This window comes from Passer domesticus, chromosome 15 (assembly GCF_036417665.1).
Source record: "Passer domesticus isolate bPasDom1 chromosome 15, bPasDom1.hap1, whole genome shotgun sequence".
Lineage (NCBI taxonomy): Eukaryota > Metazoa > Chordata > Aves > Passeriformes > Passeridae > Passer > Passer domesticus.
The window spans coordinates 11,385,654-11,402,767 of record NC_087488.1 but is presented as its reverse complement, the minus strand read 5'-3'; the positions used below and the strand labels follow the sequence as shown (position 1 = coordinate 11,402,767).

Genomic DNA, 17,114 nt, shown 5'->3' with positions numbered 1-17,114 from the left:
GCGCGGCTGGAAGGGAGCCAGCAATGACCGGGATTTTGCTCCTGGAGCATTTTTCTCCTGGAGAAGGAAAAGGCAGCTGTGCTTTGCCCGTCCCCGCCGCTGGTGTCACCCAGCAGCTGCTCCTGGGCCCGCCCTTTACAGCTTTGTGCCCCTGGCCTTGTAAAGCCTGAGTGCAATCCCCCCACCCCGGGGCAATTTTAAAATCATCATCTTTCCTCACTTATTTAAGCAGCTGATTAAAAAAAAAAAAAAAAAAAAAAAAAAAACAGAAAAGAGGCTTTATTTCTTGTTTCAAGTATTACATGCACTTTCAAAAATTAAAACTCTTTATTTAAACATCTCAATAGCATCTTGTCAGTTTGGAGGCAGCAAAGAATAACAGACATTTTGAAAAGCATTTACAAAAATACATTGCACAAAGTCCTATCTTGCTTTTTTAAAAATAAGTTAGTGTTATTCAAAATATTCCCCCCCCAGCTACCTAATTGCAATTTATACAGGATAATTCTAATTTTAAATATGTAACCTATAATATGAAAACACCTGTACATGTGTCATCTACTCCTCTGCGTAGGCCATAGGTTCTGTCTCTAGGTCGAGTGAAAAACAGTTCTTCTTCACATGGAGACTTTTTGTATTTCAAACATTAGAGGACTGTTGTGCAACATACATAACTCAATTCAGAAAACCAGTCAGCAGGTCCGTGTGTAACAGTTCTGTGTAACTACAAAATGCACTAGGAACAGCAAGATAAAAATTCTGCAAACAAGTGAATTTCAGGAATCTTTTTCCAAAAAGGATCTTCAAAGCAGCGAGGCTAAGGGGGGGCAATAAGCAGTTTCACCTCGTTCTATGTGAAAATGTTGTTTCCAAGAGCAACTCTACTCCTCTGGTACCCGACTAAGGCTTGTGGGGAGGATCAGGAATGCCCGTGTTTGCAACAGCAGCGCTGAGCTCCAGTCCCTCTGGTAAATGTGACGCAGCGAGAATTGCTTCAGGCTTGTTCTCCACACACTGAATTCTCACAGTATATTTATGGAGTAAACAATCAACCAGTCTAAGGAAATCCTGTCCCAAAGAGATGACTTTGGACAAACTAAGGTAGTGCAACTGCTGCACAGCAGTGTTTACTGAGCAATTCAGCAGGCTTATCAGCTCCGAGCCAGTCAGGCAGCACATCAAGGTCGATTTGGGATTGACACTAAAAAAAGAACAAACTGGCCAAGTTGCCATGGTAAAAACCCTTAAAATAACTTCAGTTACTTAAAGTTATCCCTGACTTCTAGAGCAATTCACGGTCACAAATTACAGTAAAGCATTCTCAGTCGCTGGTGTTTCAACTGGTTTTGGTTGTGTTAGCTTTCCCTGACAGTAGTATTTATTATATTCAACATGTAGCAAAGAAGCCCTTTTGGATCCACCAAAAAGGTTAAAACCAACTGTCAACTGAAGGACACCTTTAGCCACAGTCAGTGTTCAAAATGTACCACAGTTTTTGGCTTACGGTGCCAAGCTAGCAAAAGTATGCAGGTAAGTCCTGGATTAAAAAAGAACAGATTCCTAGTTGCAGAAAGTGTGGTTTATTCTTTTTAAAAAACCTATACATTCATTTGTAATAAAACGTGTGTCACCTGTTCGCCAACTGGGCTTTATGAACCAGAGCTGTTTGCATGCATTACTGCTCTCAGCATGGACACAGAATATGAAGCGAGCTGGCAATTACAAGCTGAGCCTTAGAGCAAATAAAAATTGGGGTTTATACATTTCTGCTGACAGTCTTCTGCCTTTATCAGAGGACCAATAGCTCTGCAGTGTGCATCTTGCATCCTCGTCCTTTACAGATTCCAGTGTTGGAGGCTTCCCAGTATATACAGATTAGGAACAAAATGTACAGAGCAGCCAGCCCAGCTGTAGTGTGGATTACTCGGCAGGTTTCCCGTGCACTCTGAACCGATAAAGGCAGGTGTACTCTGCATGGCCCCAGTTAGAGAAAATCCTCAGCTCCACTATTTGGAATGCGTCTTCATTTTTCTCCTGGAGAAGGAAAGAGCAAACACACAAGCCAGTGTCAGGGTTCTGGCATAAACAGCTGCAACTGAAGCTTTCTTAGTTATTAATGACTGTTGGTACTTGCAGGAACCTAAGCTATGCCTTGGGAATTTTCTGTTCCTTTGAACAGAACCTCCCTTGCCTTACAATTATTTGTGAGTCTGAAGCAGCATGGAACAGACTCTGCCCATGTTTAGCAACTTCCCCCCATTTGTGTCCATATAGCAAGAAACCTTTCTCCCCTCTCATCTGTTTAGGCCACAGTTTTGAGGCAGAGGTAGATATTTTCTATTTTAAGCTTCTACAGTGCCCACATGAGAACAAGGCTTCTCTCTTCACTGCTCATTGCACACAAGTGTAGAAAACAAAAATAGCTTTCTCCTGACTTTAAATCTTATAGCCCAGACTTACCATCACTGGAAACATCTGCAGTGGTTCTCCATCTTGATCATAGACATACTCTCCTAGAAGTTTGCCTTCTTCCTGATATTCATCATCCAGGCCCTGTAACAGCACCATAAGGATTTTTGCTTCCATCAGGTTTCCAATCAAACCCAAACTAGAAGCACACCTACACAGAGTATCAAGAGACAGCACTTGAAGGTCTATAAAGCCAGGATCAGAATGTTTCCCATGTAATTTAAAGTTCTAACACAGCTTTGTATTCCAGTTTCCTGCCCTGTAAATAGTAGAGCTGTTTATGTGTTCCCATGGTCAAATCCTTTAATTTTCATTACTAAACCCCTATCACAGTGTACAGTATAAACTGCTCAGGACAAACAGTGAGAGAACATCAAGGCTGAAGTCAAGATTCAGATGCTTGCAGTTGACTGTTTAAGCATTTAGAAAAACTTGACAAAAAGTTCTCAGATATCATGACTGCTCTCTGATATACCCTGTGGTCTGTTCTGTTCTGAAATCCTGCCTACACAACTGTGGTGCTGGGTAAAGTGAACTAAAAAAAATATTTAAGGCACATCACAGATAAGGTGCAGAGACAAAATGGGAGGGATAGTGGGTGGAGAGAGGAAGAATGGGAAGGAGGATGAAACAAAAAATATGAAAAAACTAGATCAAATAAAAAACCATCATCTCCCTCCAGAAGTGTTTACTACTGTATAGAGCAAGAGTAAAGAAATAGCTCACCCAAAATTAATTGCAACACTTCTTATTTATAATCTTAAAGCTCACAAATAAAAGCAGTTTTTAAGAGCAATGAGTGAAACAGTTTATCACCATCTTAGCTGCCCTTCCTCAAGTTACACTTCTCCAAGGTACGTAACACAAATATTCTGTGGACAAACATCAACTTAAATTCAGAGATGCACTTACATATACTGCAAAATTCCTAGGAGCACTGGTGATATTTCCTGTTGGTGAAAGAGTTTTTGGTATGTGTTCCAACGTGAAGGCAGTTGGATAGATCTTCATGGAGAGTCTCACCACAAGATAGCCCTGTGATCCTTTGAAAGCCCAGCAGTTCCCTGGATACATGTCCGGCTGCACAGAAGGACGGTGGAGAGAACAAGATGGGACAGAGCAATAAAAACAATGTTGCAGTGTTTTCTGGTTTATTTTTGTTGTAATAAAGAGTTGCAATGAATTCTGAGTTCTTAGGGTCAGTCTTAAACAGTAAGGTGCAGAAATAATCTCCTTGGTGGAACTCTTCAGGAAGGCATCACACCCACCTGAGCTACCAGTGGTGTTCTGAAGACCTGCCTTGAGATTAGCTCTTAACAGGAACCCTCCCAGCCCTCCCACTTTGCACAAGCCCAGTGCACAAGCTTCCTGTGACTCTCAGTTTTGCTAGACTAGGACTTAAGCTGTGTCCAGGGACCGCCAGAACAATCCCACTCTTGGGAACACAGCTCCAAGTACCTGTGCCCCAATATACTACAGGGATACACCCAAAGAGCCACCCAAACCACTCCACACAAAATAACACTGCTGCATTTGTTTACTTGGCCTTTAATTACCTGAATCACCACTCTGGGAGACTGAGAGAAGTACCACAGAGGAATTCCAAAGAGGCTAATTAATGCTGTCTTGGTCTCATAGGTTTCAGAACAGCGAGTACTCAGAATGCTGCCACCTCAAAAAAGACAGATCAGGTTAGCAGAAATAGAAGTCTTCCAGAAGGAATGAGCAATTAAGGCAGAGATTTATATAAAGCTTAATGAATAACAGATTAAAGATATTGTGAAGATCTAATAATTTTCTGTGGTGTTTCTATCACGTAAAAAGTTATTTTAAGAACAGGTTAAAGGTTTTTCATTGTTTTCTTATCCAGTTGTAGACACATTTGGAACTATTCTATTCATGTCCATGCACACCTAGGCTGATGTACAGGCCTGGAAACACCATCACAAATTGCAATGATCTGATAATCAGGCAGCACACAAAAATGCTCTACCAAGCTTTACTGTTCATTTTAATATTTCTAGTAAATACTAGTAAAAGCATGAATAGTAAAATGGTGTTTCCTCTACTATTTACCTCCAGATTCCAAGGCAAAATCCACCATCCCAGTCTTGTCTTGAGAGTAGAGTTTCAGTGCATTATTTACAATAATCTGTGCTTGCTAGAGGCATACACATGCAAGAGAATGGAAGGAAAAGTATTTTAGTAAGATCAAGCAATAAAATAGTTGATATTTACATACCTGTCAAGTTGCAAGCATCTTTTTGAGATGCTGCACTTCATCACAAGTCCTTGAAAGCCTCTGTCAAGACAGAAGCCACTTTTAATGGATGGCTGTCTGTCTTAAAACACAAGTTAATACTGCATCTTGACTGATGGTTTGGTGGTGTTTTGTTGGGTTTTTTTTGGGGTTGTTGTTTTTTTTTTGTTTTTTTTTTTAAATCTGCATTCCTTCTTCCCAAGACCATGAGCTGACTTTCTTTAGTGTACTTGTTTTTTGGGAATTCAATTTTCAAGACAGCACACTTTAAAAAAACACAAGTGTTGACAACAGGCAACAATCAATGCTGCAAGAATACACTTGATAAAGCATTTTCTGCAGTTTTCCTCATTTCAGCTGATGTTCCTGACATCTCCTAAAATCATTAACATTTATGTTGACAGTCAAGCTCCACAAAATGCCCATGAAAAAACTCTTTCAGGTTTTAGTTGAACAATTGAGGCATTAAAACTCACTCACCGCTTCTGTAATTCCAGAAATCCCTGCATTAGTCACAGCATTTGTAACTACTTCAGATGTTACTTTTTGGTTTGTTACAGACATATGGAGAGTTATATTTTTGAGGATCTGCAACTCAAGATCCCGCAGCAAAGTCTGTAGGTCACTTTTGCTCACAAAATTGGAGTTAAGCCACTGGAGAAGTGATTCAGGCAAGTCTTCTTGTTGATCACCAAAAAGCATTAGCTTGACAGATTCCTTCACCTGGGCATCCACCTAGTAGAAGCCATTAATTATTATAATTATTAGTTTTTATAAATATATATATGTAAAATATACAACAAGCACAGAGCTAGACCTTTGTCACAAGTCATTATTAAAGTTGATAATCCCATCTCAGGATTGTTGTATTTTATTGGCTACATTCCAGTCAGACCTCTTAAAAGGCTTCAAAAGAACTTAGGCAGGATTTTTTAGAAATAATTTTCAGATAACCAATCTAATTTGCTTTTACATGAGTTTCTTTTCTGTATTTCCATGGGTTAGCAAAATACATAAACAAAGTACTGTGCAGAGAACTGCTACTATGTCATAACTTCCAAGCAAACCCCTGCCATTGTAGAAAACAAGCAATAAACTCCTCTCTGTAAAGTGTTATTTTCTAATGGAAAAATTCACAGTAACCCTACATGCAACACTATCATTCTTTAAGATTAATACTACCCCCATGTTACTGACTCAAGTTCATTTCAAGAAAGTGAACAAGCCCAAGTAGTATCAAATTTTACTGGGACAGTTAGAGAAGTTGCTGAACCTACTTTTTCATGAATGACATCCATTTTCTCACAACTCGTCTTCACACTTTCCCCAGATAACAGCTGTGATTTCATAGATGCCAGCTCTAGTTCTAGGTTTTTAATTTTGGACATAAGTAGACTGTATTGATCATCATCTCTGCCAAAAACAAGGAGTCAGTTATTAGGAAAGAGTAGTTGGAATCATTCCATCAAATTCCAAAAGTGTGAGAATATACTTGTCTAATACAAAGTGTTCTTCGAGTTCAATTGTTCACCACAATACACACAGTGAACTTGCACTGGTAACATATTGTTACTTAAGGCATACTTAGAATTAATATATTCAAAGCATTTTGAAGTAATGGAAAGATCCAGCTGTGATGACTTCAGATTATCACCAGGCTGACAAGTTAATAACTCAAACATATATAGATTTGGGGGAATTTAAGGGCTTCTGGGAAACCAATCAAACTTTGTGTGAGTTTGTCACTGGTCAGAGTGAGTGTCAGGCTACCTCACTCAAACCAGAGTAACTGCAGAGGCAGTGCTGAGTTACAAATAGCAACTAATATATGACCAATATAGATCAGTGTCCAACTATCATTCTAAATGCATTTTACATTTGGTTCTAATTCAAATGGCAATTCAGCAAACAAAAAAAAACAAGATACAAAAATTAGAACTGATACAGTTCAAGAACTTAAATACAAAGCCCATCAAAAGCAGTCACTGTATGTTTCACTAAGTGATCTGAAGGAAAACGAATGCACTTATAAGAGGATGAGAAGTCCCTCATTCTCCTATCCTATATAAATAGCTTCCTCTAATGAAAATGCAGTTGCAGGGCTGCCCCCACACTGGACTAGGGTTCTGTGCTGATGTTCAGCAGCACAGCTGAAATCCAGTACACAACAGAAGTGCTCTTGCTGACAATACAACCTTGCAGGGTCAGTTAACTGACACAAGGTAAGGATCACTGTCAGTTGGGATCAGGAGTGAAAAAGAAAAATGTATTTGAAAAGTGCTTATACCTCACTGACTTTGATTTGGCTAGGTCGAACTCCTTCTGGATGTCCTAAAAAATACAAAAGTTAAGTTTTAACATATACAAAGAAATTCTAGTGAAAGAAGGAGGATAAAAAATGTTATATGAAAACAAATTTTAGCACCACCTGTACAGGACTGTGCACAGAATTATGTTTGTGCCTCTGCAACAAGGTAATGTTATACAGAGGGTTACTCTGGAATGAATGTAACCCTCTCCAAGAAGGGGGAACCAAAATACAAACAAGTTTTGAAACTTAATAGCCATTGTAAAGGAAACTGCTGCTTGGAACAGCAATTTTAAAAAGTCAGTATGTTTTATCAACAGCTTAAAATTAGAACAAGTCATCCAAGCTCACTGTCAATACCTTGGATTCAGCTGAGAGTTTTCTAAGAAGTTCTTCCAGCGTCTGGATGCGCAACTCATGTTCTTTATGTAAAGCCAGGAACTCAGTCTTAAAAAATAGGGAAAAAAAAGAGGGTGTATTTTCTTTTGGGGTACAAATACCATAATTGATATTTTCTGCAAAGTGCACTTTTCATTCCGTTCTGTGAATGTTTAAGTGATTTATCCTGCAGGTAGTGTGAGAAATTACAGAATCTGTAATAAATACAGAATACAGAAGTCTGATTTAGCTGCAGGGAGGTTTACCACAAAATCCCTGCTTTGTCACCAGCCCTGCCTATAGTCTTCTTTATAGAAACAGGACAAATCCAGCAGCTTTTCAGCAATGTAGGAATCTACTTTAGGCCACCTGTCTGGAATTAATCCTTTGTCACCAATAACAAAGGAGGAACAAATGCCCACAGGGACTACTCGCTGGCCCTTACTATCTATTGGTTATTTCCAGAGCAGAAAAAGAATCCTCCAGTCAAATTGCTCACAATCTGCATTTATAAAACTGAACAATCTGTATCAGGAAACATCAATAACTGACTATCTTACCTTTTCCTCCAATTTCATATCTTTAAGATATTGACTCATGACATTTTTTATTAAATTCAGTGTTTCACTTCTGTCACTCATGGTGGCAACCTGATCTTGAAGATTCTGGAGTAGGCTCATCACTTTGTTGTAGTCTTTGTTTTGGTCATGGCATCTGTCAGACACGAAGGCCATTTGCTTTTCCAGCTCACTTATACGACCAAAATCAAAGATATTTATGGCATCCTAAAATATAAAGATAATGCTTTAATACGTAAAAATCAACTTATCTACATTACTCTTGTGCAACAAGTAGTTATTGCAAAATACTGAAGACATGACAGTTAAGAGATCTTAAAAATATATGCAAGTTCTTCCCTAGACTGTTCTCCCTTACCTTTGGAGGTTGCACAGAATGAAAAGAATCATCTTGTGGTTCAGGAACACGAACAGAATCATCTGTTCTCTGTATTCTGCCAATTCTTGTCCAGTTCAATGGAGGTAATAATGAAATGAAGCTATTAAGCCCCCAGAACCACAGACCTAGAACAGAAACAAAAAGCAACAAGTGTTCAAAAGAATTCTCCATTCCAACTGCTTATACCTACAAATGGGCTTTAGAAGGACACAGCTACCTTCAGTTTGCAAGGCAGGTGCCACACAATGGACACCACTCCAGTTAAAGCAAATATCACCATGAGCCAGCTTTAAAATCCTTAAATCAAGCTCTCAAGAATATTGGGGAACATCCATCAGTCCCACTCACACAGTTGTGAGGCAGGCAACTTGCATTTCTATACATCATGGCACAAGCCTAAACTCATACTACTGCTTCCCGGGCACCTTGGCCACCTTTGCTGATTAAGACAGGCCACATTTTCTGAAGGCAGATGTAAATGCTCCTCTTTATCTCCATGGAAAATATGTTGCATGATACACTTACTACATATCACATTGCATAACAGCTAGTAAAAATTGGAAGAAACTAGGCTTCTGTAGAAATAAAACAGCATTTCACAAGATTACACTTATTTTGGCAATATCTTAGCGGGAAGTAGCAGCATTTTCTACACAGGGTAAATTCTTTCCTTGTCCACCCTTATACAGAGGACTTTGAATCTCCACTGTAATTTTCCAAGAAGCTTCATCTTCTCCACAAAAGAGCTGCAAGTTTTTAAGACTCAAAGACATGAATCTGCTTTTCAGAAGTGGCCCAGCACTTCTGGTAAATACTTCAATCTGTTTCATTTCAGTTGACAGCTGGCTGGAACACAGTCTACCAACCACTCTAAAGTCAGCAGTATCTTAAGCAACTAAAGCAGGGTCTAGAGCAAAGGAAAGACTTTGGATGAGTTGGTAAAAACTTAACCACACTTCTATATAGAGACTGATAAAGCAATCAGTACCCAGCCTACTCTTTCATTGCTACTCCTATGAAGGGAGGTAAAGAAAAAAGGACTTCAGTGCATTTACTTACTCAGCCACTTTTTCTAAAGAGCTTTATGCAATTAAATCAAGGATATTGCTTTTGTGACAAGGGGAAAGAAAGCTTGCTGACTTCCAGTACCCTGGAAGCTTAAGTTACTGCCCTGTTCACAAACAAACTTGCTCTTTTTCAGCTCTGCATCTTCTTCATAAATCAACTCAAAATGCTATTTTGGAGCAGCTGTAGTACACACACTGATTTGTATTATAAGGGAACAACTGACATACCTAGTAGAAGCAGGAGTGGGATAAGAAACAGTAACCACCTGTAGTTCTTTGGAAGACATCTAGGAAAAGAGAGGACAGTTTACAAGAAAGAACACACGATAATTAATTGATTTACTGGGTAAATAACTTGCTCACAAAACAATTATTTCAAAGGATACACACCTTCTTACAAGAAACACCTTGAGCAAAGACATCAGAGTAACAAGTTGATACCACCCAGTTCTAAGCAACCTGAACATGCCAGAAGCTGCCCTCCCTAGAAGACAAAAGGTGGGAGTGTGAAATGTAATTACTGCAGCACATGTTCAAAGAAACCAAGCAGAGGGACATGCAGCTGTGGCCAGCAATGCTTTGCAGAGTGGAGGAATGCATGAATAAGGCAATGCATAAAGCATATTGACATCTAGATACCACAAGTATGACAGCATTGTAACAACAGCTACTCAACAAGGTCAACAGTCATGCAAAGAGATAAAATGCTCATTTGCTATGACAATGCTACCTCGCTGGAAATTCAGTATTAATGTCTGAGCACAACTTCTCACACACTCAGTATGCTCCAGGAAACACACAGGTTAGCAGCAGCAGTTTTTGGTAAGAGGAATACCAATATAGCAATTGACTGCCAAACCAAACACACCCCATTATTCTTGACACCCCACATTCACACACTCATTCTCTCTGTTAGTCTCTTGTAATGCCTGTGAACAGAAACACACCCTCTCAATAAGCATATTTTGGTCAATAAAGCAGCATATGCATTTCAAGACACAAAAGCTATAGCATAAGCACAGCTGAATTAGTGTAAGCCCCTGCAGTCCCCTAATTTGCCAAAAGGAACAGGCAATGCACACACACACAGATTAGAATAGTAACCTGGAGAGAGAATGGCCAGCCAAAGTAGGGACAACACCTTCTGCGACACAAGCCATCCGGTGGCTCCCGCTGTTCGCAACGCGTGAAGCAAAAAGTAACCTGGATTATAACAAATGAACTCCATGTGGGAACACACAAAGAGCTGGAGGTTCTCTTCAGTACATGCAGTGAAACACACTCAGTCCCCTGCCCATCGCATGTTCTGCAGAATTTTAAACCGCACCTTTCAGTAATCTCAAACTTGGTTCTTCACTACTTTAAAGCAAAGCAAGCCACTAATAAATATGAAGTCAAGTAAAACCAGGACAGTTTAGAAACTGAATTCTCATGGACAGAGATAAACAGACTGAACACCACCTGTGCAGTTAGAATATCACTTTTCCCAAATCAAAGTTTACATTTTGTAACATGTTTTTCTAACAATGCCATGCAAAGTGTAGCAGAGAATAGCAAGAGTACTACCACAAAAACAAGCTTTAAGCACATTATTACTTTAAAAGCATCTTATTTGTTCAAAATTATACATCAAGGTCATTATTTGGATTAATGTGCAGAAGTGAGAACAATTAAAAATTTAAAATTCCAGTGATGTGTAAGAAATATTGATAAATAATAAAAAAGTATTCCCACTTAAAGGTCGCAAGCAGTAAATTTACATTAAGCTGAGTGTTCCCAAAGATGTTCAGCAGGACAGTTCTGTATCTCTTAAAGAGAACAAAACTGCCACCAACCTCCCCATCCAATGCATTGTAATAAAATGCTGTAACTTAAAGCCTGCTGAGGCCAACAAATACTATGTCCAAGACTAGGACCAATCTTTCTACAGAACAAACTACACCATATATGTTTAGAAAATAATCCTACGTTCTTAGATTAGCAGATATGTCTGGCTTAATCTGAGGGATCATAGATATACCAACCCAATGTTTTGCAAATCATTTAGGTGACTGAAGTGTCTCAAATCATTTTCCTTTGCGGAATAAAGAGCACTCAACAGATCCTTGATGTCTCTGTCATTCAAGCTAGGGAACGCTCATCTCACAGGGTAGATTCTATCCCTATATAAGATTCCTGTAAAAATTCACTATCACTAGAACAAAAATAAAATGTTAAAACCCCTTTATTCAAATAATCTGCATACCAATATCTCATACCTTGCTTTCATTTAAAGTCAGCTTTTCAACCTAGCAGCATACAGATCTCCCCAAAGTGCAATCAATTAATCTGACTTGTTCCTTCTAACATATGAGGTGCACATTACCCTACACCTTGTTTTCACTAACAGGTAAGCAGCCTGCCAAGCTTGTACAAAAGCCAAAATCAGAGCAAGAATTCAGACAGAAGAGGTGTTAAGGAAGTTAGTTGTCTAGGCACTTTACATTTCTACCCTACTTTGATAGATGAAGGAAGGAAAAAAAGCCCAAACACAAAACATGTGTGATTAACACTGTGAGATCGCGATGCAAAATAAAAGCAAACAAAAATGTCCAAGTCAACCTGCAGAGGAAAAGGTGTGCCAAATGGTCCTTGCTACCCTTTTAGCCCATGAGGACTGCATGTGGTCTGTGGTGTACATTTCAAGATGTTTCTTCCCTTTACAGTCATCACCTGTTGGTTGTGGTAACAGTTGATTAATGGGATAAAGCCAGGATCAAGTCAAGATCTGTTACAAGATAACTTGGACAAGTCTATCTCACATCATCTGTTATCAACCCAAAAACTGCTAAGCAAAATTCAGGGAAGGAAACTTGCTGGGAAAATACTACAGGATACCAGGGGATCACCATCCCCCCCACATTTAAGCTGCAAATCAAACATTTACTTTGTAGCTTCCACAGTGTTGTGGAAGGGGGTGTCTGATACTACCATTACATACATCAACAACCTGTGCAGAGCCCAGGACTGGAATACATCAATCACTACACTTACATATTGATTCCTCATTCACACCGAGGTGACGATCTTCTCTGTAGAACTCCTTTACATTCATGCTTCCACAGTAGTCTGAGTGAGCTGCAACACATCCAAAAAGCACACATAGATTCTAATTATCAAATTCAAAGCCTTTCATAGACACAGATTTTAGCTCAACTGGCTTGGTTCACTATTAAAGACAGATTACTCTAAGAAAACCTGAAAAATGATTGAAGAAGAAGCCCACTCAGTGTAATCCTGTTCTTTCTTCTTTACATATCAGGGGGCCTCTTAGCTTAAAAAAATCCTTCTGCGTCTTTTCAGATAGCAAAGTTTGTAAAAAAAAACCAACAAACAACCCCTCATCAAGTAAGTCCCTGTTCCCAACATTCTATCAAATAGGTCAGCCATTCATTACATATTTGTACTGATTTTAACAAACTTGTTACAAGAAGGAGAAGAAAGCATTAGGAATTATAAGGCTCTGAGCAGAGAGAAGGAGGAGAGCAAAGTTCTACTCACATGCAAAAATCAGTTCCTTTCTGCCTATGGCAATTTAACTTCACTTGTAGAGCAGGTATTATAGAAGAGAAAGCATCAAAGAAGAAATGAATATTTTCAGGGAAAACAAGATGTGCTCTAAAGTAGTGCAGAGTGATGAGAGCAAGTGTCTGAGTTTTGCAAGACAGATCTAAATGAGCTTTGAGTGCACAGCAGGTTTAAGGGTGATAAGAAAGAATGAAAGGCATTGAAAAATTAGATTTGACACTACTACTATTTTTAAAAATCAATACAAGTTTCTCAATTCAAAAATTACCACTTACTAACAAAATCAACATGTGGATCTCGTATAAGGGAATCTTGATACTTTCAAAACAGTAAAGGTATGAGAAGTGTAGCACAAGTGAAATAAAAACTGAGAAAGACAGAAGCCAGCCAAAAGACTAAAGAAGAACACCACAGTGCCAAAGATGAAGTCCATAAGGAAAAAAAACCCCAATACACACACTCTTTGTTTGCAGATCAAGGAAGACAACTGAAAAGGTACCTTTATATTCATAACCCAGCTTCAGCAAAACCATTTGAAATAGTTGCACTAATAGTGATGCAAAAGATGCTGCAGTATTTTTGACCAATCGTAGAATCTTACTCATGTAGAAATATGTTCCTCCTATTGAAAAAAACAGTGTGAATACAAATTATTCATCCATAGAAATATGTACTTCTGCTCTCTGGTCACCATTAGCTTGTTTAAGAGTGAGGACAAAGCAGGGAAAGCCTTTGTTTAGCCAAGAGTATGAAACTTCAGAAAGTGTGGTTTGAAAAGTCTGGGTGTATTAGATGTTTCATGAAAGCTTTTGTGAGAACTACACACCCTGGATAATGACTTCAAGGCAAAAACGTATAACTTCAGCAAGAACAGCTTTGCTTAATGAGACTGCAGAACTCTAAAGAGCAATGAATTCCTTGCTTCTGGAACTCAGGATTCCTCCCTGACGTGAACTGCTGATCCTGATTTTGGGGTCACAGTTCCAAAGAGACACTACAGTGTTATTCTGGATTTGAAGGAGTGAGGACTGCTCACCATCTTCCCTGCTGTTACATCAGAGGAAGTTCCTACAGAGCTCTGCCTGAAGTGCTAGAGACACACCCCCCCTCCAGAGCCACAGAACAAAGCCAAAATCTGCCACTGTCCTAGACTCAGCCACATCCCAAAAACCTGCCATGACTGTGTGCTGTTCCCCACCCACACACCCCCAAAGTTTGACTCAAACCCCTAGATTAAAGTTCAAAGGAATGTACAAAGATGAGGAAAACTCTTGCGTGAATACAAATTCAGAAGTACAGAAAGAGTTTTCATGCAGTGCCACTTCAAGTAGTTGACTGTTCAAGTCAAAAGAATTCCACCCTGTGCTACACACTAACTAAAAAGAAATACTTAAGTATTTGAAGTCATATCATATTGCTCAAACAGACTAATTTGTTTTTCTTGTACTGAAAACAAACTTCATTCAAGACTTAACAAACCTACATAATTGCACAATTGGCTTCTTTCTAATTCAAGGTCATTAAGGAAACAAATCCTTTGTGGCAACTGAGGACTACCAGTAATCAAGAAACTCCAGGTGCAGGAGGCAGGCAGACATGGGCAAGACAACGAGGAAAACAATCCACTGAATGGAGATTGAGATTCTGCCTTTCCAAGACATTTATACAGACTCAGTTTTTCAAGCTTTAGGAAGGTAGTCACTAGAGTGACTATTTGGAATCAGTTTTTCCTTTTGGAGTTCGATTTTTCATGTAGTTGAGGTTTAGCTTTTCAAAACACTATAAAAAGCTGCAAGGTTGAAAGAGGAGGAAAAAAGGAAGTAGAAAGTAGAAAGCTGTCTCAGAGACTCCCTTGATAACACAAGCAGTGCAAAGTAACAATTCTTCTCAACCTTGAAAGTTCAAATCACATAAGGGATAAAAAATTGTAAACCAAAAAGCACAGAAAGTTTGTATCTGGAAACCATGACCCAATATTTCACAGGCAGAGCCACACAGATCTGATGTCAGATTAGGAGACTTTCAATCAGTGCTGGCTGGCCAAATAATTTAATAATTTAAGATACTAGGGCATTTGAATTTTGTAGTTGTTTGATTCCTACAGCAACACTGAAAATCAGGAAATTACCATATACCAGAATCATAAACAAGTACATAAAACTTCAGCTGATACAGAAAAAGGTACTTCATATAAAAGCTGACCTCTAGAATTCAGTTATTGACAAGTTCATCAGGGTCTGACAGATGCTTAAATAACACTGTAGAAATCAAACACAAGAGGAAGTAACTTACTAGCTGCATGTTTCTGGCTCCTGTCCCTAGTGTAGATCCTGGAGGATGGCACGTGGGAAGGTGAGTAGGCAGTGAGGACCTCCTTCCTCTCTGACAGCATGCTGCAGTCACTGCACGTGTAGCCGTTCAGCGTGGGCTGCAGCTCTGCTGCTGCTATGCCCCCGTTGCCCTGCAGCAGCGTGGTGTCACTGCCTGCAAACAGAGCACAGCACCCATGGCAGCACTGCCAGCACCGTGCCTGCCACACAGCAACCATGTGGAGGGAAAAGCAAAGTGTACTTACCTTTGGGGTCACCTTCTTCATCAAGGCCTGTGAATGAAACAAAAAGAAATTGGTCCCAAATATAAGAAACTGAACTACAGTATCTGACATAAACTCAAGTGAGAAGTCCCACTGATTTTAAGAGTTCAAAGAAAGTCTCTTTATGGTTAGCATTTAAGGTATTTTGCAGCCCAACAGAGAAACATCTATCCAGACCTTATTGTAGTAGGGTAATAGTTGTGCAAAACATCCCACCACAGAAGGGGCAGGCAAAGCAACATGAATGCCAACTGCACCTTGACTTAGCTCCCACAAGAAGTTAAAGCAGCTAATTACAAGCTTACAATGTTTCTGCTGCTTGGTAACGACTTTGATACTACTGTATTTAAAAGTCTGCTTTAAGAGCCAGGTTATCTAAAATTTAGAATGGGTTCTACCAAGATTGACACAATTCTTCCCACTAGGACTCTGGGAAGGTCACAAGTATTCTGACTGGAAACAAAGAGAGTCTGAATTGGGAGCTAGAACAAATTGCTGATCTGGTTGTACACAATGCTTCACATAGACAATACTTTATATAGACAACTCTCATATTTTATCTTCATTGAAGAGAACAGGTTCCAAGAAAATACATTTTGGTACAGTTAAACAGCCAAACCAGCCAGCAACACAGAAAAGCCCTTTTGGGTAATTCTGAAATGCCACTAATTTGAAACTTTCATATTAAGGTATGTTAAAAAGAAACACATTTCTGCCTACAAACAAGTAAGACAATACTTTTGACTTTTTGAAAAGAAGTTATGTTTACCATTCTTTCAATACAGAACTCAGTGCACATTTTGAAGAAAGCAATGACAGAAGATAATTATGGCATTGCATCACAGAAGTGTTTATGTTTGCTGGCATATTAACTTGGCTATGAATGTCTTGATGTTAACCATGCCACTAAATCAAATTTACACACTGGACCATGAACTTCCAGTGGGCATCTTAGCAAGCAGACCCCTACAGCTGAAGTGAAAATGCACACACGTTTGGGGATAGGCTGGACAACAGGTGATGCAAAGATTTATGCACACCAAACCAAACAGTTTGCACAGTTTGATACAAGCAATAGCAATTATTGCCTACCCCAGAAATGATCAACTTCTGTCTGTTCCCGAATCAGAGACTCATCCAATATAGTGGATATCATTGATGTATCACTGGCATGGCTATTGAAACTGCTCTGGCTAAAAATAGATGAGCTGGACAGATTTTTCCTTGGCACATGTCTTCCACTGCCAGACTGCTTGTTCATACTTCTGCGTTGCTTCACCACCCTAGGAAAGAAAGGCAAGTAAGACGTAGCACTAAAGACATGCACTTCTGCCACTCTCTCACTTCATTAATAAATGAATTAACAGTCATTTCAACACTGATGTGACTAAGCAGAGCAAACAAGGTTTGAAAGGAAGTCCTCGCCTTCAAGCACCTATAATTTGACAAAGACTTTTGTAAAAAATTGTCATTGCAAACCACATATTGAACATAAATTTCAGAGTATGGCAGCAA

At 39.2% G+C, this 17,114-nt stretch overlaps 1 protein-coding gene across 13 annotated transcripts in view; it reads right to left on the bottom strand.

The window, feature by feature from the left end:
- Positions 1-308: 308 nt before the first annotated feature.
- The window catches only part of SUN1 (Sad1 and UNC84 domain containing 1), a 29,353-nt gene continuing 12,547 nt past the window's right edge, over positions 309-17,114 (bottom strand). For 5 of the 13 annotated variants that reach the window (XM_064389875.1, XM_064389862.1, XM_064389864.1 and 2 more), the window contains 20 exons: positions 16,692-16,882; positions 15,582-15,608; positions 15,299-15,490; positions 13,506-13,628; positions 12,473-12,556; positions 12,041-12,151; positions 10,544-10,642; positions 9,830-9,923; positions 9,668-9,726; positions 8,352-8,497; positions 7,976-8,200; positions 7,398-7,484; positions 7,017-7,060; positions 6,007-6,142; positions 5,210-5,464; positions 4,546-4,630; positions 4,026-4,141; positions 3,382-3,549; positions 2,461-2,553; positions 309-2,034 (listed from right to left, as the gene is read on the bottom strand). In XM_064389875.1, the coding sequence (XP_064245945.1) occupies positions 1,921-2,034; positions 2,461-2,553; positions 3,382-3,549; positions 4,026-4,141; positions 4,546-4,630; positions 5,210-5,464; positions 6,007-6,142; positions 7,017-7,060; positions 7,398-7,484; positions 7,976-8,200; positions 8,352-8,497; positions 9,668-9,726; positions 9,830-9,923; positions 10,544-10,642; positions 12,041-12,151; positions 12,473-12,556; positions 13,506-13,628; positions 15,299-15,490; positions 15,582-15,608; positions 16,692-16,882 (2,449 nt within the window). In that variant the 3' untranslated portion in view covers positions 309-1,920. The remainder of the gene's footprint in view (positions 2,035-2,460; positions 2,554-3,381; positions 3,550-4,025; positions 4,142-4,545; positions 4,631-5,209; positions 5,465-6,006; positions 6,143-7,016; positions 7,061-7,397; positions 7,485-7,975; positions 8,201-8,351; positions 8,498-9,667; positions 9,727-9,829; positions 9,924-10,543; positions 10,643-12,040; positions 12,152-12,472; positions 12,557-13,505; positions 13,629-15,298; positions 15,491-15,581; positions 15,609-16,691; positions 16,883-17,114) is intronic. The other 8 variants (XM_064389865.1, XM_064389866.1, XM_064389869.1 and 5 more) reach the window with 8 other exon arrangements.